The sequence below is a fragment of the Ooceraea biroi genome, chromosome 2 (assembly GCF_003672135.1).
Source record: "Ooceraea biroi isolate clonal line C1 chromosome 2, Obir_v5.4, whole genome shotgun sequence".
NCBI classification, from domain to species: domain Eukaryota; kingdom Metazoa; phylum Arthropoda; class Insecta; order Hymenoptera; family Formicidae; genus Ooceraea; species Ooceraea biroi.
The window spans coordinates 9,072,307-9,098,646 of NC_039507.1; the positions used below are offsets into that span (position 1 = coordinate 9,072,307).

The 26,340-nt window shown below is 41.6% G+C and overlaps 2 protein-coding genes across 2 annotated transcripts in view; one reads left to right on the forward strand and one right to left on the reverse strand.

Moving 5' to 3' along the window:
• LOC105279462 (rhophilin-2) overlaps positions 1-12,724 on the reverse strand; it is a 19,421-nt gene extending 6,697 nt beyond the window's left edge. Inside the window, exons 1-11 of the mRNA XM_011339300.3 lie at positions 12,413-12,724; positions 11,171-11,286; positions 10,753-10,884; positions 10,598-10,673; positions 8,017-8,094; positions 7,518-7,901; positions 7,087-7,185; positions 6,741-7,011; positions 6,298-6,492; positions 5,786-6,015; positions 5,462-5,614 (exon numbers count right to left, since the gene is read on the reverse strand). Of these exons, the coding sequence (XP_011337602.1) occupies positions 5,462-5,614; positions 5,786-6,015; positions 6,298-6,492; positions 6,741-7,011; positions 7,087-7,185; positions 7,518-7,901; positions 8,017-8,094; positions 10,598-10,673; positions 10,753-10,884; positions 11,171-11,286; positions 12,413-12,628 (1,950 nt within the window). The 5' untranslated portion in view covers positions 12,629-12,724. The remainder of the gene's footprint in view (positions 1-5,461; positions 5,615-5,785; positions 6,016-6,297; positions 6,493-6,740; positions 7,012-7,086; positions 7,186-7,517; positions 7,902-8,016; positions 8,095-10,597; positions 10,674-10,752; positions 10,885-11,170; positions 11,287-12,412) is intronic.
• Positions 8,102-10,590, forward strand: LOC105279400 (protein tilB). The gene is made up of 4 exons (XM_011339181.2): positions 8,102-8,637; positions 8,746-9,016; positions 9,440-9,762; positions 10,080-10,590. Exons 1-4 carry the CDS (start codon positions 8,309-8,311, stop codon positions 10,507-10,509), a joined length of 1,353 nt encoding a protein of 450 aa, XP_011337483.1. The 5' UTR covers positions 8,102-8,308; the 3' UTR covers positions 10,510-10,590.
• Positions 12,725-26,340: the final 13,616 nt, after the last annotated feature.

Sequence of the window (26,340 nt, forward strand, 5' to 3'; positions counted from 1 at the left end):
ATGTAAAGAAATTAGAGTCGATCCTCCCTCGAAAATTTTTAATTAAATAATATTAAATTACACAGTTCAACGAAAGAAACACCGGAGTGAGACTAGTCGTTTCTTTTGAGGGTTGAAAGTCCTAACAACATACTTTATTTTGATTGCAATTAAACTTCTCCAGCACGTCACATTTTGTAGCTATAATATGATGAAGTTCAAAATAACCCTTTTTGCAACTTTAATTGCAAATTTCTCAAAATTGTGATGGAGAAATTTGGAAATCAGATTCGTGTTCAGTGTCCAAACAATTATGGAAAACAACTAGTCTCGTTCCGGTGTTCGAAAAAAAGTCATTTCTTGTTGAACAGTGTTATCGATCATTAGAGTGATTATGATGCAAAGAAGTGATTAATATTAATATTCGTCTAGATATTTTCTGTTGGACCAAACTTTCTAGATTTCTTGTTAAATTTTTGCTTTTCGTTACTCCCGTGTTGATATTATAGAAATGATTTTAGGCGATTTCGACGGAGAGAAACGTTTTGTTTCGCTAATTGTCACGCTATGTGAGATCCTTGCTTAATTTCTGTTAACAATTTACCATTCACGACAGTTTCTTTTTAGTTAATATGAAATGCGAATTAAAAAACATGAATCAAAATATCGCGTCCACGTCGGCGTGTTACCTTTCTCATCGTAAAAGGCGTCGCAGAAGAGCGCGGATCCCGTTCTCGGGCACCTCCGCCTCCGATTGCTGGGAGATTCACTTTCTTCTTGTAATCTTCCATTTTGCTTTCACCGCTCTTTCGAATGGGGATCGCACCGAGAGCAGCGATGAGTATCACAATCGTTTTTCACTCCAGCAGCATCCAGCGACGCCGATCACTGACCGCGATCAATTTCGTCGATAAAATTGAGGGCTCGTTGCAATTTCCTGCGGAGCGTGTTCCATTCCGCCAATGCAAAACGAAAGATACCGTAAATACTCGTCTAATCGCACGCTGCTGCAAAATACGTGGAAAGAATTTTAGAAGATCTGCTCGCAGATATAAAACTCGTATCGCGATGCGGCGTGTTGCGCACTCCAGATGCTTCGCATCTTTCCGAAATGCAACAAGCGTATCGACATAATTTTTTATCAAAATATCCGAGAAATAAATTGGACGCGTGCGGCATACAAAATTGTTGCTTCCGTAAATTATCCCATCAGAATAAATATTTTCACGCCAAAACTCGAGACTCGTGCAAGTCTACGATCTGTGAAGCTGTGAAATATCCTACACGTGGAAGGAATAGAAGTCTGCAAAACATGACTTGATTACGTTATCTTTAATGATTACTTCCTCTTCCTTTTTAACACCTTCTTAAGCTTCAAGTTTGAAGAATACTCATGAATGGACTGATGTATTTACGATGACCGTGGAAGATGAAATCATTTAGCTCTTAGACGTTGAATCCTTGACTACTTAGCATATGAAATATCGTGCTCTTTGAAATAGATTTACGCGTGTAAACACGAAAAATGGTTTCGACTCCCTTTCCGTTTGATATTCCGAGCTTTTCAGATACTCTGAATTCAGCTTCAAAGCGACAAAGCCTCTCTTCATAAGCCTACTTGCTATTTCTATTCAATAAGCATAGCAAATCCCTTTTGTACGCACTTTTCGTTCCGCTTCGCGAAATTATCATGAATTTTAGTCGAAAAATATTTCATTCTCCGCAGCGTTAATCTAGCGTTTATATGACGCAAACATTTTTCACGATCTATCGATTTTCACGTTCCTGTTTCCCAAGCAATACGCTGACAATAAATTTACATAAAATTAAAATAATTAAGAGTCAGCAAATTCCACTCAATTTCGTCATTGCTAATATTATGATACGAAAACGCAAAATTTGAGCACTTGCTATTAATACAAAAAATAAAAGACTGAAAACTTTTTGCACGAAAATTCTTACTATGATTAAAATGTAACTTCGAATTTCATAAAAACTCGCGGAAGTCCGGAAATGAACGTTTCGCTTATCAGTCCAATCTGAGTCCGTTAGTGCGATCAGTCGTTTTATTCGGCCTGCTCAGCCACGAAATTAATTCGCAAATACTGAAACCGGACGTACCGCATACCTGGTCACTATTATGGCTACGTAAATTATTGCGTAATCAATCGCGCTGGCAACCTTCCTTGATGTTGCGCACGGTGAAAGTCACGCGCCATATCAGGAAACCAGACCTTTCTATTTCTCCCGCTACATTTTGAGATTATAGCCGATAAACCGCTCGTCCTTCTCGCGAAATGTATCTTCCTCTTCGTGAAGTCATCAGCGTGTGAACCGAGAAAATCGCGCGGCGATTAGCCGTGATGTTGAGCAACTGGACAACGCGAGCGTTCGCCAGGTTTATGACCTGAAAAGCAAGTTCTGTCCTTTTTGCCGCGAGCAAATATTGTTCAATGTGCGTTGCGTGACTTCGCGGAAGTATCTATGTCAATAATATCGCTTATATAGCACATACCTTACTCAAGTTTTACATGCACATGCACGACATGAACATTTTACATAATTCGGGCTCGCAATAAAAATTGAAAAATATTATTTTCTCATCCTGTAAAGTCGGACAGTTCATTTTGTATACGTGCAAGGATAAAAGAGTCCAAATCCAAGCTGCATTATCTTTTCCTCGAAGATCAGTCGGATCTTTATCTGCCGCATTGAAAAATGTTGAGTGAGATTTTCCGAGACTCGAGTTATTATCCTTTGTAACTCACGTAAAGTATCGCGTCGAAAATTTGCGAGAGTAGAAATCCCCGGCGGGATTGCTTTACGACCGTAACTAATACGAAACTTCGAGGTCAATTACATGTGCAGATTCCTAAACGAGGCAGATACTTAAAATCAATGTGCGCCATCAATTTAGCGACGTAGGATGCAATTAATCGCGTCTGCGCGAAAAATAGGACAAACAGAGAAAATTCGCGGCACGCGATATTTCCATGACATGGCTAGCACTTTGTTGTGATGTTGTGATAAATGGCACAGGTGAAATTCGATTCATTTTAATGAAGAACTGGAAATAATCAAGAGTAGAAATTCACACATAAATATGTGGAATACGCAAGGAAAATCTTATTTTATATATCTCGAAGCAATGCATGCTATATTGCGCGATGTAAAATGAGTCTTTGATCATCTCACGATAGAGCTACTATTTTTATGCTGCGTTTGTTTTATGCTTGAATAAACAATACCTTTTCTCAGCAACACTTAAATTGATTATTTTAGAGGGAGATTATTTTCTGATGTTATTCTATAAACATGTAAGTAATTTTATGCATAACTTCTACGTAAAAACGTAAGCTTCGGGCATACCTATACTGAAATCTTTAAAATATTCCAAACTTTACATTAATATATACAACTCCACGTAATTTATTGGCAATGTTATGATATTGTCGTTTCGTTATTTCCAAATTCTTAATTAATTACATCACGAGTGAATTTATATTTTTATGTATATGTATGTAAACAGATAGAAATTTTTTATGCAATAGAGTGGTTGTCATTGAGCACGTGGTCATCATAGAGGTTTGAAAGTTTCGTGCCGTCCGAGTGGCCAGGAACACGTTCCAAGAACGCTTCAGCCGCTGCACTTTCTCCGACGACCCTAAAAGCTTCAACGTTCGTTGGCTGGAACGAAAGTGCAACGACCTCAGCAATACGATTTTACACATCTTTCTGAAATATTAAAGATACGTCAGCTCATCATAAAAATGTGGCTTGACACATCATTACTTCCTTTGTAATAAATTGGTGTTGAAAATTAATCCTCGGTCTTGGGAAATTACATATCGCGTTCTTGATTCGTAAAAATAATCGCCCGAACGCAAATCTTATAACGGGCAAAATTGCCGTGCACCGTCCGCTATGAGGAATCGCGCGTTTCCGCGCGCTTCTAAATCGCTACAATTATACATTCTGACGACGACTATTCGTCGTTACGACTTCATGTAACACTTCGCTTTCGCGATGCTATGACTCAGAACGTTCTATGCGTAATCATAATAAGAGAGATTCGGCCGTCTGGGAAAGTCGGAATAAAAATCGCTTCTCGATGGAAATGCGATATAATTTCTCTTTTTCGTCGATATATATATTTATAAAATAAAAAAGCTGTGTACATGCCTCTACCGATGCTATCTCTATGTATAAATATACAGACGCGCGCGCGAACAAGCCGATTCACGTTAATTCTAATTCGGTTTGCATGAATTTTTTATTTTGCTTAATGAGCCTTAACAAAATTTAAGTACGAGGCGCGATGCAATCGCAAACGTGTTATTACCTATTGCATCGTTATACTATTTCGTCAGTACGTTTATCTCTTCATTATATTAACAAATGCACATAAACGATCTGACAAAAAAATACAATTTAATTCAGTCGTAGAAAAAATGCGAGAAATGCCAGATGCGCGGTATAATAGCCGACTTTCCTGCGACGTATCGATATTGTACCCGCGTTGGCACTGTTACGTAAGAAAGTCGGCGACTCATACCTGCCAATATCCGCGATCATCAGAATTTCATTACGAATTCCGTATCGGTAGAATCATTTAGATCGGCAGAAGATAGATAATTACAAAACTATCGAATTAAATTTGAATTTTAGATAGAGAAAAGTTCAACAAAGATAGCGCTGCGAGATAATTGGATAGATAGCATTTTATCAACAGAATAAACAGAACAATTCTAAACGCCCGCGGTATTTTACGACACAAGTACAAATTCCAATATTCGTTGCTCGCATCGAGTTAACAACAAAATCGTGTTATCTACACATTTACGCAAACGTAACCGTTGCATATAATACGTGACTCAGGGTATGAATTCGATCATCGATGAATCATTATTTAAGTACTGTAAAATACTTTAGATTGGCGATTAGTCAATCCATTCCTGTCGAGTCTCGTTTCATATACGACCAATCAGTTGATCTCGGCACATTTCAAGACGCTTGAATGATAACGGCGGCTGGAGACGCTAGCCCGATGATCATCTGAGAATGACATTATCGAAGGTCAGGTCCCTGTTCTCGCGTTGGGCGCCGGACTTCTTGAACGGGTTCCACGGCAGCCGCCTGGCTACGTGCGCCGTGGTGACGGATCCCGCCGGGCTCGGCTGGCCAGAAGACACTCCGGAAGAGCTACTCGCCGAGACGCTGCCCTTGTCGTGGTGATTGTTGGGTTGTTTTCCTGGTTTCTAAAACGATTAGTTCCTACCGTCGTATTTTCACATTCGTCTACAAGTGAAGTCGCGGAAATATCTCGACTACGATTGTCGTTAGTAAGAAAACGCGAAAGTGCAAGAGAGAATCCATTACGATATCTGATATCAGTAATCAACAGAGATATCGAGCGGATTTTTTTTACTAGAATGATATCGTAATCATATCATAATGATAAATTATAGATCTTATCGGTCACCTTTAAATAATTCCTGTCCATCGGTGTGACTAATTTTAAATTTATGAAGTCGCCGCATTGCTTTATCATCCGCACGACCTGCTCGTGAGAAGCCCACTTGACGTCCTTATCGCCGATGCCGACTATGAAGTCGCCCTCCTTCATGCCGCCTACCTGCAATGAGGAAAAGTTCTCCCGTTACAGTCCATTATCGCAACTATCGATAAAAATAGATCGATTAAACATTGATGAGGAATACATTCCATAGAAGTTGTAGGTTTCAGTGTACGCATATACAACTAAGTAGCTGTTGAATAATCAGTCGATATAAACACGTGTTCTTACATCAGCCAACGAATTATGATCAACGGCGGCTATTATCACTGGAGCGTCGCCGCGCACGCTGAACCCGAAACCTTCCCCGTCCGGGCCTCTTTGGAGTTGCACCAGTCGCGGCGCGGTCCAGTGTCGTTTGGCTGAGAATATCGCCACCGGGCCCAACGATCTGAAAAGATCGTCCACTCCGTGCTGTCCGAAATCTGGATGCGTGATACTGAGTTGAAACTTCGTGGAGGCTGTAAGTAGAAAATAATATGGATGAAAAAATCTATATTTAAAAAATATAGATTTATAAATATAGATAGAGTTTATTTAAAAAACTATATTTTGTTTGACTTTCATTATTTTTATTAATTATCACTTTATCATTATCAATTATCATTTTATTAATTGTCACTTTATCATTATCACTTGATGCTTTATCCTTTTATTTCATTGTTTGTTGAATTTTTATTGAGATAAAAAGAGTGTTGATATTGGCGGATTTTTCTTCGATCTTACTTAGCAAAATATCGTACCGATAATATCTGGTGGATCCAGCAGCTCTCGAAAATCATCTTCGCTGCCAAATCTGTTGTAACTGTCGAGTGTCGCTTCATGTGCCTTTTTTAGAACTCTTGCCAGTGCTTGTTTGCCCTTAAGATCACGGCACATTCTCTGCAATCGCTGGCTCTCATCGTGCAACACGAGAGCTTCCCTGAGATGCGCCTTGCCTGTAATGAAATTCCACTACAATATCCGTTTTTTAAATCTTCAAAATTTAGTTTAACTTGATCTTCTCTTTTATGACTGTCCTAATTAATTTTATATATAATTTAAATATAATTTAATTATATACAATATAAATAAATGAAAAGATATCAAAATCGATATTAAAGATATAAATTTGAATAGTCTGTGGAATACATGATATAATTAAGCAAATGCAAGCATTATATTGACAAATCCTGCTTAAACGTACCCAACAATTTCCTTTCGCTGTCATCTCTGGGAACAGTTGCATCCAACTGAGTCTTCCCGTCGCTCTTCTGGATGTGTTCCAATGTCAACCTAATTTCCACACGAAAGTCGGTGATCGGTCTGTCCAGCAGACCAACCGCGATGTGCTTGTGAGCCAGGGCAAGATGGTGCTCGCGCTTCACCAGTATCAAAGAGATCCAGGTCTCTGGAACGTAGTCACGAACCGGCTCGCGCGATATTAGTCCGTGAACGTCATTGTATATCGTCGCGACCTAGATTCGATCAATAATTCATTCACAATGATTTGCATCGATAATTATGACTTATCCGTGGGAAGGATATTTTACCTGAGCAGCTTCCTGAGCAAGATCCAGGCAAACGTCAATATTCCGTCCGTCTCTTGATTGGAGCTCCAGTTTCTCAAAGAGACATTCCCTCGCCTGAGCCTAATAAAAATGGTAAAGATATAAGTAAAAAAGTAAGGAAAATAATAAAGTAAAGGCAAAAATGAAAGATAAAAATTATGAAAAATTTTTATTGAATTTCTATTTTTACTTTTGAATATATTAAACATACAAGTAAATTTATGTTATTTAAGTTCCAATTATTTCGACAATTAGATTCATCACTCAGTATTTATAACCAAGTTTATAACAGCGTGTCAACTACAATTTGTAATACATAGTTATAAAAAATGGTAAAAAGTTAAGCTGAAAAACAATTCTTTAAATAAAAACGAAGAACAACGATGAATCGTATAATAACTGCGAGAACTTACGAGCATTAATTGTACGAGCATCTCCAGCATGTCCGGGCCCAGATCCATGCTCGGCGCGTTCGTGAAGTTCTCATGGATGTACCGGAAAGTACCAGCCGCCCTTAGAAAAGCATCCACTGCCTGGTCGAGACCACGAGCGGTCATACGGTCTTGTTTAGCAGCCAATTGAGTATAGAGTGCACCGGCATTGAAGAGAATCGAGGCTTTTTCGAAGGCGACCGTTCGCTGACAACTGGGTACTCCCGTCAACGAGTCAAACCACTCAAAGTATATGCCGAGGCTTCTGTCGGGTGGGAAGAAACGCCTCTCTATGAAGTACAACTGATTGTAATAACGCAGGAGCAGCGCGATTCCCGCAGAATCTCTGGTCGGCGTCCTTGTGGCCTGCGAAGTTTTAAATTATTTATTTGAATGCTCGTTATTAATTCTTATCAATTTAGATCTCATTTAAATCCTACTTGTTATGCTCTAAGCTGAAATATAATTATTATTTGCTCACCTGTCTGGTTTCCATCAGATCAGCTATAGCTTCCTCGTAGTTCTCGCCATCCTCGCTGTAGTGCTCCAAGATGAAGTCCTACAAGAAAATAAGAGATCGTTTACACACAGGGAAATCGATCAAATCGATGACTCATGGAACATGCACGTAGCAAGCACGTGGACGCGGTTGAGCTGCGATTCCACGTGACAATGTTAAATCAATATCTTCCTAGCAACTGCTAGACATCTATAGACACGTTGGTTCCTGAGACAATCTCGAATTTCTTTCGCAATTCGCGCAAAACACGAAGATGGTGAGAATCACCTTCGAATTGATACGAAAACGCTCGGAGCACAACGAGGGCGAAATATCGACGTTGGAGGAGATAGCCCTGCATCAGGAGAACATCGACAAGATCGAGCTAATCGGCCGGCAGTGCAGGTACCTCAAGATCCTCCTGCTGCAGCACAATCTCATATCAAAGATAGAGAATCTAAATATGCTGAAGAGTCTTGAATATCTGAATTTGGCTCTCAACAACATCGAGGTTATCGAGAACCTGGAGGGTCTAGAAAGCCTGAAGAAACTGGACCTCACCATTAACTTCATCGGAAATCTACAAGATGTAAAAAGACTCAGGTATTCTTTCTCGTAAACGACTTTTCATAAGGTTAATCTCTCGTTGAGGCATTAGTCATTGACATTGTCAAATTAGATAATGCTATAATAACATTATTTATAATAAAGATGCAACGAGAAACTAGAGCAGTTGATTCTGATGGGAAACCCGTGCGCGGATTACGAATACTACAGGCAGTACGTCGTGGCGACTTTGCCGCAGTTGCGCGAGCTCGACATGAGAGAGATCGAGAGATCGGAGCGCATCAAAGCGCTGCAGATCTATGCGCGGGCACGGGATGACATTATCGAGAGTTACGGGCGTTACGAGGATACAAGGGTAACCCAGCGACTTCGTCGTCGCAACGCTACGATGGAGATATCAGAGGTGAAAGAGACGGTGAGACGGTTTTTTCTAATGACATCCGTGAATGATAAGTATCGTGTCAGTTTCCGAGTTAATATGTATTTTGCAACATATAATAGGCCGTTGTGATTACTCAATGATTATCTACCTACTTGGCAATTATCTAAATGCTATTGAAACGTGATATTGACGTTTGACGCACAAGGTTGTGAATTAACATAACATTTTGCAGTAACATTTCTCACAGAACCACGGTCGCTTTCAATTACAAAAAAGCTTTGAAATATTCAAGAAACGTCGGAACATTCTTTTTTATTTAGATTATGAATGTGCATTATACATCTGTATAAACATCTTTTCAAATGACCAGTGGCTTGCTGAGCACGTAGAGCAGTTACGTGACAGGCTCATTTATGCGTGAAAAAAGCAAATAAAAGCGTGTAATATTTTCTTTAGAATGACGCGGAGGAAGAACAGATGGAAAATACAAAGGACGAGCAAAACGCAAATGGAGAACAGGATGACGAATCGGAGGACGAACGTTTTTGGAAACAGCCCAGTTATCACACGCCGGAGGATAGAGTCGCCATTGCCGAGCGATTCAAGAAGAAACAAGAGAGGAGGAATCGCCCCGACAAGAACGACAATCAGCTGAAACGCGTGCTGAAGCTGTTCGCTCCGGACGGCAGAGCTTACAATATAAATCAGGCAAAGGTGCCTTTCAAGCTAAACGACGACGATGATCCTAATTTTGTCATTCTTGAAGTCTCCGTTTATAGGTAATCATTTAATCCAGTCAATGCTAAATAGTGCAATATATTGTATTGAAGTATAAAGTAGCAAAATATAAGAAATAAGAATATAGACAAGAATTTAAAAGAAAATATATAAAAATTCATAAGAAAAGGTTATCAGACTTTTTCAGGAGATTAGATAATTAATTTCTCTAATGCATTTGTTAATGTCTCGACATTATTAATTGTCATCAATTTTGTCCGTTTGTGAAAAAATTATGAAATTTCAAAAATTTATTAGAACTTATAGAGAGAGATATTTTATCCCATTTTTATCTCGTGCTTACTTCCTGAATTCCTAGGCACTTGGATACTTCCTACATCAACGTTGACGTAAATCCGACTTATGTGCGAGTCACCATAAAAGGAAAAGTTCTGCAGTTGACTCTGCCCTGTGAAGTATCTGTCGAGAAGAGCAACGTCCAACGAAACACGGCTACCGGAAGCTTGGTCATCAATATGGCCCGTTTGATTCCGTCCACGTTAATTACGAGAAAGTACGAATCAGTAACGGCGAAGAAGGAATCCAAGGAGCGCGAGAAGAAAATCATTATTCAACCGCCAGCGACGTCCAAGCGAGTTTTGCTCGAGATTGGTCCAGCTCCTGACATCCGCGATTTTCTGAAAATAACCGAAGATCCCGCGAAACGAGCTCAGAAAGTCGCCGCAGCGGAGAAAGAGAAGGAGCTCAAAGATTTCAAGGACAATCTGGACGTACCACCTCTTGAGTGAAACGTATCGCGACGATCGTATATCAGGTCAGAGATGAGGGATCGTAAATGACTATTCGAAAACTTTATCGCATCAACCGGATGCTCACCTTGAACGGATCCCGAAAGTCGATGTCTTTGGTCTCCTTTAATCCCAGTGGTATCATCGGCATAACGGGCTCGTCGCTGGAAGGAAATACCGTAATGCAATAACCGTACGTTTTACACATATATCAGAGGAGCCAATAATTCTCATCAAACTTACCCGTCAACATTCTGATATAGCTCTACCGAGCTGTTCAGCTCGGCGAGTTGCTCCTTCAGCAATTGCAGATTCGAGTTGACGAAGCTCAGCTCCAAAGCGACGGTTTCCTTCAGTTTCCTATTTGTCGTCGCTCTGTACAAGAAAAAGAGGAAACAGGAGATCAGAGTGTGTATCAAAAATAAAATTAATTATACAATAAATATTTTTATTATAATAAATTAAGATATAATATTAATATTTATATTTATAATATTAATATTAATATTTATAAAATTAATATAAATTATATGAAATAATTTTAATAAAAAATGAATTCTTATTGGGAGGAACTGCTCCCTGACGTAAATAATAATTAAATAAATTTTTACATATTAACTGTCATAAATTAATATAAATTATTTGCTGCGTAAACGCTTACTTGAAGAGATTCTCTGCGCCCGCTCGCAGCCGCAGTTCCTTATTGATCTCTTGATTGAGCTTGCTACGCTTGTTCTGCAGCTTTCCTCTGCAGGTCGCTACCCTCGGATCCGAACCCTGCGAACCATGAAACGTGATAGTTAGCGATACCTTCTGACGCGTCGTGCATGCGGCCCTTAATCATATAATCTGCAAGGATCGCCGTAACGATGAAGACTAGTTCCGTTAGTCGACGTCGATCAATCTAGCTCCGGCCAACGATTATTTATCCCATTTTCCTTATCATAGCTCGAGAGCCATAATACGGGTGAAACAAGATAAAACAATTTTCGTTGTTATCTTTATTAGCCCTTTCGTGTACACGATGCACGTGACACGAGAGTGCCATGCAATCTTCTCTAGAAAACTTTTCTCCGCGACGATATCCATCGAAAGTGTGTTATTATCGACCCCAGCGAGTATCATCAACCTGGTGACACTCGAGCGGTTCTAATGTCAATCAGGGTTAATCAACTTAATTTTCTCTCTCTCCGTTATGTAAAATTTAAACGACACGCGACGCAGAGAAACGTCGATCCGTGATTAATTCGCGCGAGGAGCCTGCATTCCTATCGCAGTCATTTCAGTGCAAACTAGTTGTTGACATTTTAACAACGTTGTTGATGACTTCATTTTCTGCGTTCCGAGAGAAATTTCCATGTTATTGAATATACATGACAGTAGTCACGATTATCATAAAAGATTCGTATTGATGTTTAAAATGGTAATTGTGACAATCAATCATTATAGCAACAAGTCAGGTTTTGAGAGAAATCACTCGCGAAACGAACTGCGCGCGCGTATGCCATCCAGATTACGTAAAACTATCACGGATATTATTATCCTAGCATTATTACCGTTAAATCATCGCCCTATTGCTGCACAAGAAAATCATTGCGCAACACTAGGATGTGTATCACGAAAAGTTCGGAGTTGGTATGAGAAATTTTCTCCTTAATATCCGAGAAATTCCGCCTTGAAAGAACACAGGAGAACGTAATGAATCAGAACGAGACGATCGCTCACTTTAAATTCACTCTAAAAATCACGAACGCGTTACGGGAGAGCAAAGGTGGTAAGAAAAAGGCAACGCTACTGTTTCGTCAGCGTTAATATGCAACGACCACGCGTCGGAGGAGGCCGCGACGACCTCGAGACCGCCGTGCGCACTCGGCTGTCAAACTCGACTTCCTCCGCTTCTTACCCCAAGCCGGAAGCATCTCCTCATGATAGCGTCCGGCGTGGCGGTTTTCGCGTTTCGCGCACCCCGCGCGTTACCGCCGTCCTTCTTTCTGTCGCCCTTCCTCTCATCCTTTTCGTCCTTCTTCCCGGTCTCATCGTCCGAGGTTTTGGTCGTCCCCGTCTCCGAGGCCGCGATCGCCCGATCCCGCAACGGGCAGTAATGCACCCACTTCAGCATTGCTGCGATTGCTGAATCGCTGCCAGCAATCTGTTGAATCGTATCATCGACGGCACTGACGGCACTGACTGTCCTCGACGCGGACGGCCGCGCGATTTCTTCTAGCGACTGTCCATTCTCCCTTTTTTCCCTTGACACTTTTTTTGAAAGTGGGCTGCCGCGAATCTATAAATTCTATACTACTTATCTATAAATTCACGATCGAACGAAATTCACGATGTAGCGGCCACGTGAATAATAGAAACGCGCGATCGATCTTGCGCTCGCGCACGGATTGGACCTTGGCGTTTCACCGTGTGGAACTTTTATATTGTATGCTTTACGGTCTCGGATTATGCATTTTATGCTCGCGGAACTCGAGCCGAGGCATTATTGCGCCAGCGAAAATTCTTTAGGTAGATTTATTTTTTTTTCTCTTTTAATATCGCGTTAATGTCCACTTGGGTACGTGCCTGCTTTCGCCAGCGAACGTGTAATAATTCTGATCTATCGCGGGTTGTACAAAATCTTAATAAGCGCGAATGTTTCACGTTATCGAGTGATACGGCACGGCTGACGATTCAGTCTCGTTTCGGCGATTCGTGTCTTATCATTTTAAACGGGATTGAACTTTTGAGGGAACGTATCGCGCAAGATTGATGCGAGTCACGCTATCGATAGAATTTTCCATGGGGAGCAGACTGCAAAGACATTAATATAATTCTGTTTGCGTTTCGATGAACGAATGAGTCAGACTAAAAATCTGGAATGTTTGAGGAGACCAGGTGGCTCCGTTTGCTGATCCAACACGAATACATAAAACACTTGCCAATTGGAAAGGAAATATAATAGTAGATGCAATTAGGTTGCTCTTGTATTAGAGAGAGAGAGCATACAATGTGTGCATCCATCCACACAAATCATAATTTTCCGATTCAACACTGACAAATCGTGAAAATGGAGAATAAATAAAATCCCTTCTTTTAATAAAAAGCTTTAGATATTTGGCAGAAATGTGTGCAAAAAATAATATTAAAAAAAAATTAATGTTGATATTAATTTAAAACAAATTTATTTACCAGAATAATTTATTCTGATAAATGTATTTATGCCATAAAATATAATCAACAACTAAAGGATCTTATGCAACGAGAGCGTATACATCTACATTCTAAAGCCTTTCTTGCATCTTTGTCATCAATCACGAAGGTTTTAGATAGAATGATAGCATCGATATTAGCGTGTTTAGAGACATTAATGGCAGTAGCCGGGACCGATTGCCGCAGCGCAAAGGAAAGAAGACAACGAAAAAGAGAAAGAGATAAGTGGCAGCCTCGCAGACCTTAAGCGGTTAGCGTTTAGATGTAACGGCGGGCTAGGCGTTCGCGTTACCGTAATTCCGTTCCACTCTAGTTAATAAGCTATCTCGCTAATGCGATAAGCACGATTCGATGGTAACGACGAGTTATCCGTAACTGTCGTTCGACCGAGCCGACCGATGCAGAAGTCCGAAAACCGCGTCTTCCTTCTGCACACCTTGTTACCCTTGATTACGGTTTCCTGTTACGGCTGAATTTTGTGCAGCGGTTACGCGGATTCCTCCTCACTTAATTTGAGCGAGAACGGTTGTCCGTATATTATCAATAAAATTAATATATTAATATTTTATTTATAATATGTGTATATGGAAAGAAACGTGTCCGTGTTTCTATTGCCAAATGTTACAGGTGGCTTACGAAAGTATTCGCCTTGCAAGGCTAAAGTAATGTTTATGTAAGCTTCATCACAATATAGTAATAAATATAAAAGGTAAGCAAAAAATTCATTTTCCGAATAGATGCATAAATAAAACTGCATTTTTATTAAAAATGTACAGGAATACTCGAAACTTGAAAATATAACTATGGTACATGTGTTAAGCTTCGCACAAAAGATCGTCTTTGTCTCCTGAACAGAGATGAGACGAGATACCATCAATAACTCTTTAGAGTTTTAATTTTATTGCTAGCAAATACGAGATTGATCTTTTAAGATTTTTGTTCTAATGACAAAGTGCTGATAAGACAAGACACTGTCTTGCAATCTTGCGAATTTCTTTGAAGTCTCTTCGATTGGACATTCACCTGCAGATCCGAATATTGCGAATCTTTCAAGCTTTCACGAAGATTTTAATTGAATTCTGACTCGATTCAATTGATTCAGATTCTTTCTTTTCTCACTGATTGCGGCATTTCGCTCAGCTGTCAACGTAACACTTTGCGCGGAAAAAACACGGTGCGTAAATAGAATGCACAGGAGCTAACTCGGTCAGTCAGAAGTTGCGATCAGCGTTTCTCGTTCCAGAGGAAATTGTAACATTGAATTCCTTCATGACATCAATATCGGTGGCTCGAGTGCACGCGAAATGCACGCCCATCCTTAATGCATACACGGTGTCCTCAGAATGATGCACTTTCTCTGAATCATAGATATTATAATAAAAATCGTGTTGCTTTCTCTGTTTTTAGTCTATAATACGTGGAACGAAATTGTATGTAACTTATATAATTTCGTAATTTAATTTCATAATTTATATACTTTTCATAAACATTGGTCAGAAGTGAATAACCTTGTTACACGATTAAAACAAGTTCGTTTCCTCGAGTTTTCTCGAGCCAGGCAGCATAATGTATCTTTTTCATTGTGAGAAACTAGATTTCATACCGGATTTCTCACGGATTAACAAATACGCAATAATTTTACATCAATTATCGAATAAACGATCTTGTACTAGTCATCAAATAAACTTTCTTCTTTTGCATTTTTATACATCCCATTCATTAAATTCTTTTTAATCAATAAATTATATGTAATTTCACTATAAATTCGCATCAAAAAGGAAAGTTTGCTCATTTACAAGATACGTTCCCTCAAAGTTTCTTCAGAAATGGAAAATTTGTCGCAAATTCGCCGAACAATTCGCAGTTGAGACTAAATACTTTGCAGTGTTTCGAGGGACACCGGTTATGCCGCGGCGCGACGCATATGCGACGTTAACGATTCTGCCCGGATGTTATCGCGCGCTAAATCTACCGTAACTCGCGCGTTATTAAACCTCGCGGCCCAGTAGCCGGCCGGTCGCGTAACTGTTTGTCGTTTCAGGCGAATCGAAGACGTGGCCGGGGATCGGTATCGGTGGACTGAATCGGTATCAGGCGTCCGTGCATAAAGAGCAGCGGATCATCCGGCCTGCTTGCCGGATCGCTTTATCTGGATTGGAAGTCGGCGTGCATACGCAGCCGAATGTCCGATTAAATAGGGGATCGATTAAACGCGAGTACCGCACGCGGAATGTTTAATGAAATTTAATATTATCGACCGTGACACATGATGATGATGACCGTCGTGCGTTACTTCGTAAGGCTTAAGGGGGGAACCTGCTTTAGAACGTTGAAAATAAGGTATAATTTTACGAATTTTTTTTGGAGAAACTATACAGCGGATCATTATAAAACTTTGATGCATTTATTAGTACATGTTTAAAGATAAAAAAAATTATTTTTTGATTTGAATATATCGCCTGTAGAGGTCGTCCTGGAGGCATCTTAGTGCAGCTGGCATTGTAAATTGGTGAGCATTCTCCTGCCTCCAAATTTCATCCAAACTGAAAAATTGAAATATGTTCTCGTTATTTATGAATTCCCATCGTCGATGAACCTTTAATATTCATAAAAACATTAAGTTAAACAATTATTTTTGCATGAAAAAGTTCAAAAACTTTGCCTAAAAATCGTACTTTTGTGTTCTAAGCTCCACCATTTTGGCACTTTTCAACTTTTTTCTTCTCTCTTTGGTTCATCGACGATGGGAATTCATAAATAACGAGAACATATTTCAATTTTTCAGTTTAGACGAAATTTGGAGGCAGGAGAATGCTCACCAATTTGCAATGCCGGCGACGCGGCTGCACTAAGATTTCTCCAGGACGACCTCTGCAAGCGATATATTCAAATCAAAAAATAATTTTTTTATCTTTAACATGTACTAATAAATGCATCAAAGTTTTATAATGATCCGCTGTATAGTTTCTCCAAAAACAATTCGTAAAATATACCTTATTTTCAGCGTTCTAAAGCAGGCTCCCCCCTTAATTGCTCCGATCGTGCGTAACACGACGATTTAGCGGTTCCGCACGTAGATATCGTTGTTCGTAGATGGTAAAGCATACGCAATCCAAGAAGATTAAAAGACAAAAAACAAACACGTCGCTGTAAAATAATGATTTAACTGAATATTGTGGAAATATAAATTGTAGTATATAAAATTACGTAGGAATAATTGCGTATTAAAAAACAATCACCGTTTCTTATCAGACTTAGGTGCACGTTAGGTAAACCGTAAGCAAATGGTTTTCATAGCGAAACATGGTAGATGAGATTTAGATAAAGCGAAGCAATAACGGTAAGTAGGATACATATGAATTGCATATATGCAATATAAATGAACTGATGTAATTTACGGAAATAAAATAGTACGAAAAACCATTGAAACTATGCAATATAATATGCAACGTGCAGAACCAAGGACAGGCTTGAAAGCTTTCAACATGAGTCTACGTAATTTTATATCTCTTAAACTGTAACGACTATTCCTTTGAAACAAAGGCCCCTTGAGTTGCTGGGTTGTTACGTAATATCGTCAGTGTTCGACGCGTAGGTCGCACAGACCCAATGCTCCTAATTCATCACCGGTCCGGTTTATACGACCTCGATGGGACGGCCTTGCCGAATTTTTGTGGGACAAAGCGGTGTGCCCAAATACATACGTCGAAATTACGTTTTAAACGCCTTACACACGATCACTTTTTACGGTATCCTTTGTCTAACGTGCACCGTGCACGTCAACACGAACAAATGGGATCGCTCGCTCAACAACAACGATCATTCTCGGCGGAAATTCGCGTGACTTGCGCGACGTAACATCCTCCAGACGATTACCGAACGAATCCCTCGCAAAAAAAAGTAAATTCAGATTCAAATTGTTCCAATTGTAAATTACGTTACGCGCTATCATTGTCTTCCGCGTCGACGGTCACGTCCAAACGGCCGCGCGGTCTTTACGCTCAACCACCGTGATCCTTAACGGTTTAAAATTCAACGTGGCGCGCTTTTCTCAGCGTTTTTATCGAGAACCCATCTGTCACAGGGAACACAGAAAGTACAAAGAAACGACACGTGTGTCTGAAAATTACGGATTGTATGCGTGTCGCTGTTACTGTTACCCACACGTCGGATGTCGCGATAGAACGCGGTGCTCGCACTTTAATCGCGCTGGCGAGGAAACGTTCCCGGCGACGACGACGACGACGATGATCAACCGGCAACCCTCCTGCTCGGTGCAACGTCGACAACCCGTGGCCGACCACCGTCGTATCTCCCCGGCGACTAATCGCGAGAGGAGAGGTCGTCGGAATATGGGTCCCGTGGACGTACTCCGGCACGCTCGGTGAAAGGAGAGAAACTCCGTAAATAATATAGTGGGGAGGATAACGATGACTTTTTTTTCTCTCTCTCCTTCTCCCTCCTGTTCTCCGTTTCTCTCTCCTTCCTCTCTCTTGCTGCACGCCATTCTCGTACGCACTCGCGGTATGCACGTACGCACGCACGTACAATTCCAACGCTCGAAAAAGCACGCTCGCAAGAGCGCCTTGGCGAGTCGATGGGTGATCAAGCCTGTCCTCCTTGTCGTATGTAATTATTGGTACACGTCGATATACACGCATTCGTCTCAACACACACGGGATTTCCCTGCGGTCGATGGCCCGCATTCCCCGTAGCCACCCGTATAATGCTAATGCGATTTTACCGTGCGTATTTTCGTGTGCGCGTTCGCTTCCGGCTTCGGCCGACACGTCGATGCGACCGGCGGCGAGCCAGTCATTTGGGAAATAATGTAAATCAGACTTTAGAAAGCAAATCTCTTCATCTGGCTTACATCATCCGGCTGTCGGAGTTGGATCATGTGCAGCGTATTACGCGCACGGTAAAATTTGAAAGTGGACAGTACAACAAGATGGTTTAGCAAGAACGGCGAGAACTCTCTTCGTTACGTTCTCGTCTCGATGAATCGTCGCTTTCGTAAAGTGTCTATTTAAAGAACATAATTACTTAAGAGATGTCAAATTTTGTAACACGATTATGTCGTACTATGGTTTAACGTGGTGTCTGATGCAAAATGCTCAAATATAACTCTCTCCAAGAGCTCGTTAATCAACTGAGAAGCAGGATTCAGCACCATCACGAAAGCTCAAATTCCAACTGTATTAATAAGAATTTGCTAAAAACATTTTCATACACAAGCAAGCATAAATTATATATTACATGAATATTAATTATTAATAATTTTATGTGATAAAGATATAATATCAATTACAAGTCGCATGCAGCAATTGTAATACTTGCACACACGATACGAAGTAATTTCGTGACAGTAAAGGGTCAAACAATGACCACACTGACAGCGTCAGGTGTTCAAGAGAAAGGAAATCCCATAGAAGACAGATACGCTAGTGTGCATTCCTGCATCTGTGGTCCAGGAATACCCGGAGTACCCGATCCGATACCGGGACGGCCGCGAAGAAGGAGCTCGGTAACGGTATCCGCCGAGAATAATCCCCACCCTCTCGAATGCCATAGACATAGTCGAACGGAGCCAGAAGACGAACGGGAAATAAGATACGTCGCCACATTTTTCGCGGCCTCGTAACACGCACCTGTCACCGACCGCGTCGCGCAAAGCTGATTATACGGATCGCGACTTCGCGGTTTATCGATCCCGCGGCGCTCTGTTTGATCTCCCGGTTGATCCTGACACAGCCGGGAATAGCACACCCGCATACATGATTCCGCATAATGTATTGTTGGCGAATTATATTATCATCGAAGAGTCGTAAATTTCGTGATCAACGAAACTGTACTAAAGCAAGCTGTGAAACAATCGCGAACTTGTACGGAGTAGCGCGCGGAATTTATAGAACCGCTTTTTGCAAGTGTACTTTATATTTATTATACTGACCTGGATAATATATTTAAATGTCACATCTGTTGACGATAAATCAAACCTGGCCACCGCTACTAAAAATAATTGTTCCGATAAGGTGATACGAATCGGTATTGATAATGTAATGTTTCAGGGGGAAGGCGGAGGCAATTAGGCATAACGTGCGACAATGAAATCCTGGATTTTCCCGTAAAGTCGCGACTACCGTAATATCGCGAGCGCAGCCCGATTCTATGGTGGTGCAGTTTTCCCTCGCGCTGTGCGTGCCGCTAAACGTATAACTGCTTTTACCGCGTATACGGCGGGAATGTCTAATTGTGCACGCGTTTCTGATTGGGACCCACTTTCCTCTTCCGGTAACGAGAACGGTGATACGTTCGCAAAGCGAAGTCACTGTTACAAATGCTCTAGCTCGTTTACGAGTACGGGAGATCGCATTTAGATTAAAGTGCGCTCTATTGGAACACATTAGGCACATGTTGGAATGCATCGGCAAGTGATTGATAATATAATTCGCGCATAATGATAAAATAATTCTGATGATAGCGTACAAGTTATTCGTGCCTGTCTGGCAGAAATTGTTACGATCGCACGTAGAGAAGCTTAAGAGTCTCGTTCTGGGGAGAAAAGTATTCAACACTCGTTCTAATAGTGCAGTAGTATCGAGATGGCTGCTCGGTTCGCTAATTCGCGAGCAAGGGCGTCGCCCTTCGTGCTCATGCTCTTAACGTGGCGTAACAGAAGCCAATACAAGGCTTAACGCGCGGCAGGAAACGCAACCAAGTACATCGAACGAGCGCCGCGTCGCTGCTCCTCCGCGTCGAGGCGTTTCACGCGCATTTTTAGTCGGTCGATGACTCTGAAGTTGTATTAAACACTGGCTACGTTGTAATTGAAATTACGTAGTAATGTAGAAGGTAGAAATGCCCGGCTGGACGAGCGCGCGGTTTACTTCGCCGCCCCGGAAAATGTCCAAAGAGACCGGAAGCAACACAGGATGCGCCGATATACGATATCGACATATCGAGGATCAGCCCGAATCGCAGACTCGCCAATGAATCGTCCGACTGCAAGCGGATTTCCTGTTAAGACAGACTTTAAAAGTCACCGGCTAATCTGTAGTCTTGCACGGTGTCTGATGGTTCATCTTGTGCTATGCAACCCTCGCGAGGGAAATTTCACTCCGTAAATGTATTATAGTTCCGAATTGAATGATTATGAATTAGTTTAGTGATTTTAAGAATCTTGTTATGCACCCTTCCAAACAGGATCGTTTTGCATCAATTGGCACTTGCGGAAATTCATACTCTTGGCTTCTTGATGACATATTTATGTATTTAATACGTATTACCTGCTATTTACAATTGATGACTCTGATAATTACAAACTTTTAAAAGAAAGAGAAGCGGGTAATTACAGATTTGCAGAAGAACTCGCGATAGTCTCTCAGTAATCGAGAGTTTGAGTAAACGCTTCGATTCGCTTACCAATCGATTCACCACTGCTAATTGATGGTCCCGATCGTATCTTTAAATTATCGAGCGATAAATACGGAGATCAGCCGATCAGGATCAGATTCCGGGTGGCTCGGGAATCCATGAGCATGAAAGAGAAAACGAAAAGGAGAGGAGAAGAGAGAACTTATGACTTATGGGTTGTCGCGGGGGGAGGGCACGATCGTTCCGGTTTACACCTTGGTCTAATTAGAAACGGCATATCCCGAGCAAGGCTTCAAGGCTGTCGCGTCCTTCGCGATCATCGCACGCTCGACATGTTACCGCACGAGGAGTCGGAGTCGGCTCGGCCCAAGAGAGAAAGGCGATGTACGCCGAGAGAGCGTGCGTGCACACACACGGCACGTCCGGGGGAACTGCATGAAGATGCACCGAGAGGATGCACCTTTAACTCACCGGTGGCAAAGGCTGAGCCTGCCAGGCCTAGAACGTTCCGCAACTCGTCCCAATTCGAGCCATTGTTGCCTCGTATGTTTGATGTAAATGCGAGTAGAGAACCATGTTGTTACATGAATCAGCTGATCAGATCAATTTGAGGAAAATCGAAGGGCCACTTTGGTCTCAGGTTTTAGGTCCCTTAACCCTTTAATATACAATTTAGTTACTGATTTTTGTCGGTATTGCGGATAATTATAACAGAGTAAACAGAATTAGACATTCCTAACGAGCCGTTCGTCTGGTATTCGTCTGGTACTCATCAGATGTGTATACAATAGCTTTAATATAATTATTTTTTATGAGTTAACACGAGTTTGTGTATCATGGTAATATAATATAAAGCGCTGAATTAACTCGAGCTTGCGCGTTAAGAGGTTAAAAGAAGAGATTGTATGTACGTTCCGAAGCTCGCAAAATCAAGATGAGCTTCGTTTCTTTTCATGTTTTAGAGATAATTATAGGTTTATGTTGGTGTAAAAAGAACTTCCTCACTTAATTTTGCATTGCTCATTTTAAAATCATTCGGATACTTTGTAGCAAGCGTATACTTAATTATAAAGGACTTCATTCTACTTTCTCCCCCGAAGTACACAGCAATTAATGACCCCAACCGCCACGAATAGTCTGGAATTGTTCATGAGCATCTTGCGAACGGTTCGCAAGCGGTTCTCAAGAATTTCTCGTGAATACGTGAATTAAAAGGTGCTGAGAGACATTTCATTTTGTGAGATCGTAAATTCTTAATTTTCACAAGATAATATTATACAATTCTCGTATTCATTTCCATTTCTTCCTGTTTCCGTTCGTCTATCTTAGATCTCATGAAGAAACATAGTCAGGAACTTAAAACAATAAATTTTCTATTAACAGTCCGATTTCTCTCGGAAATCTCTGGATTTCTTCCGCAAAAAATTGACTTCTTTTCAATCTGTTTTTTTTTTTAATTCAAATTACACAAATTAAAGAACATCGTAAAAGTTTGAAAAATTCCTTAATCTTCCAAAAACTCTCTAAGCACCTTCTGACTTCGGAAAACGTTCTCCAAATCATCATCAAGACTTGTCAAGAATTCCCAGAGTTCCACGTACGATAAACAGTATTCCCGGTGCGCGAGTAGCATTAGACAACTAGGTTTAGCTAAAGTTTGTGCGGTTTACCTGAAGTTTTATGTCCGGAAGTATCAGCATCGCGTCCGTTCGCCAGGGCGAACCACGAATGCCCGAATTCGCTTTTCGATCCGTGTCCTTGCCGTGTGCCGCACGTCCGCGTGTTCACGCACGTCCTCGCGTATCTCGCCGTAGGACTGGAGGCAAGTGACTGTCCCTTCGTCGTCGGAATCCTCTGGAAGGATTCGCTGCCTCCGCCACCGCCACTTCCTGTGAGGTGAAGCCTCGCGGTCGCGTCGTTCGCACGGTCGACCGGAAACGCGAACGGCTCCTCAGCCGAGTACCGATACTCGGCGGGAGTGCTTTGTTCGCGAAATATCCCAACGATTCACGGACAACTATTGGCGCGGCGAGATCGCTAGATCGCGAGATCACTGATCGGTGAGATCACTGGAACGCGGCGACGATCGCGGCTAGCTTCGAAGAGCGTTGCCGAGCGGAAGACGGTGCACCTTCGCGTGGCGTTCTCCAGAAAACTCGTCGGCGAACTCGCGTCGAGGAATGGACATCGGGGTGAACGAACGACCTTGTCACCGACGAGGACGAGGTCGAAGAGACGGTGGTTTCGAGAAAAAGTTGTCGAAAAGGAATGACGACGATGATGAACCGCGAGCTCCGCGAGCGAGTTAGGACTCGACAACGCGATCGGCGCGATGGCGTACGCGACTTCCCGATCTCGGCGTAGACGACGATCCATCAACGGCAACCTAGAGCTCGGTCGGGCTCGGCCATGGTCGGTGCAACTCGGCGAGAGGGAAAAAGAAAGGGTGAACGGGAAGAGGAGTAGTAGGGATGGGTCCGATCGCGAGGATGGGTCTGATGGGTCTACCATGGTATAAGAGAGGGAAAGAGAAAGATGAGCAGGAAAATACCGCACGCTCCTCCGCGAAATTACGGTAAGTTTCTCGATGTTCAAAGTCCTCCCAAATCATCGACATCCTTGAAGGAAGTTGAGACCGGTGATTGCATTGTGGTATTGCGCCATGACGATCTAGCCGTTTCACGTAGAAAACGGTATCTAATATTATATTTTGCGTAATTCATTGGAATTTGTTCTTCCACTGCCTTGAATTTATATCGTTTTCTCAAATTGCCTCAGCTACTTCTTTCGACATAAGCCTTTCATCGTTCTCGAAGACTCAAACCAGTAGAGATACAACTAGCTTTGAACTGCAGACTCGGTTGAGAATTCTCGACACAACCAACGATATAAAATAATATGATAAATTAGCGTAACATTAAACGAATACAATTTGTCAACAATTGCTTGAGAGTTAAATTCTCGAGTGGACTTACGTCAACGTTCGTGTGACACTGCTTTTGCGCGGATAGCAGTGCAACGCGTTTTTTCTAACGACATGTACGATGATAGTGCTATTTCCTGAGTACTCTCAATTTATTGCAGTACTAATCAACATCACGTTGTAAAACAGACAGATAAGTGTTAGCGTTACTTTGTCATGACCGCAAATGCCATGTGAACGTGAACTATCCCTGAAATCACGCTGGGCTCTTCGAATACCTGCAGTAGACAGGTGTGACCTGCCTGGAATCAAAATGCGAAAGTACTCTTAAATCGAACGCAATCAAGTAACGAATACATCATTATTCTTCTCTTGTGACAACAAAAAATATTTATAAATTAATTATTAAATCAGTAAAATATTTAGTAAGCATTTTCATGACAAATGATTTATCGTTATCCGTTATTTGATGTATGTTATTCAAATGACTTTTCAGAAGACTGCGCGACCGTTCGCGCTCTTAAAAAGATACAATAAGTTCGATCTCGTGCGCATTCGTTCGACCGCTGCGACGATCGAGTCGAATGCGACAGATGGTCAAGACCTTTTCTTCTGGAGACCAGCATTATAGAACTGTTTGCACTTCGACATTCCAGGCTGACGAGACTAAATTGCCATCGCCTTTATGCGCCGCAAACGATTCGCAAGCAGAACAGACCCCAGAAGCAGAAATGATCCCAGAAGAAGTTGTTGTTAATGTAAATAAATCGTGCGACGCGAGTATTTAGTAACTGATGCAAGTTTAATTACGTGACACCTCAACACTTCCTCACAGCTCGAGAATTGAATATCTCCTTTCTCTTACGGCCTGATTTCTGATTATCAATTAAAATGTGACTCGCCCAAGTGCTCCCTCGATTTTAATGCGAGCCGGGTTATTCCCGGGCTAAACCGGTTATGCGTTAGCGAGCTGTAATCCCAACAATCGAACGACTCTCCGTCACTTCCGGGGTTCGGCTTCCGATTACGACACGCCTGTACGATCTGCGTTGAAAATCAGCCGCGAACTCCGACTTTTTACCCGTGAAAAGGTCGATCTGAAATTCAGAATGCGAAATGTTAAATTTGCAAGCGTGTCGCGAATCGAAAGCCGGCGACGACGATGGAAAGCCGACGTCCCTGCCGGGAGAACGGCGCCGAGAGAAAGGCGCCCGCGATGATTAGCCCGGTCGGCCATAAGATAAACAACCAGCCACGAAAGGAATCGGTGCGACTTTTCTGCCGTTCGTTAACGCGACCGCTGGGTGCGCGAGTTCCTTTCGAATATTTTCGGCGACCGGATCGATATAAAAGTTTCCGCATTAACGTAAAAATGCGCGTGCACTTGCCGCTCGAGGGAACGCGGCGCACGCGGCTCCAGGTCGAACGACATTTGCGTAATCGGTTGCGAAAGGTAGCCGATCGGTTTTCCGCGGCCGCTCATTTCTGGCAAAGCATATTTGCAACACAAAAATCGAACATTTGCACCAAACGATTTGCACGCGGAGATATCGCGCACGGCGTCGAGACCGGCGAATGCGATACGACTTAAGGGGGGAGCCTGCTTTAGAACGCTGAAAATAAGGTATATTTTACGAATTGTTTTTGGAGAAACTATACAGCGGATCATTATAAAACTTTTATGCATTTATTAGTACATGTTAAAGATAAAAAAATTATTTTTTGATTTGAATATATCGCTTGCAGAGGTCGTCCTGGAGAAATCTTAGTGCAGTCGCGTCGCCGGCATTGCAAATTGGTGAGCATTCTCCTGCCTCCAAATTTCGTCTAAACTGAAAAATTGAAATATGTTCTCGTTATTTATGAATTCCCATCGTCGATGAACCAAAGAGAGAAGAAAAAAGTTGAAAAGTGCCAAAATGGTCGAGCTTAGAACACAAAAGTACGATTTTTAGGCAAAGTTTTTGAACTTTTTCATGCAAAAATAATTGTTTAACTTAATGTTTTTATGAATATTAAAGGTTCATCGACGATGGGAATTCATAAATAACGAGAAAATATTTCAATTTTTCAGTTTGAATGAAATTTGGAGGCAGGAGAATGCTCACCAATTTACAATGCTGGCTGCACTAAGATGCCTCCAGGACGACCTCTACAGGCGATATATTCAAATCAAAAAATAATTTTGTTTATCTTTAAACATGTACTAATAAATGCATCAAAGTTTTATAATGATCCGCTGTACAGTTTCTCCAAAAAACTTCGTAAAATTATACCTTATTTTCAACGTTCTAAAGCAGGCTCTCCCCTTAAGCGTGGGTGCTGAACATCGT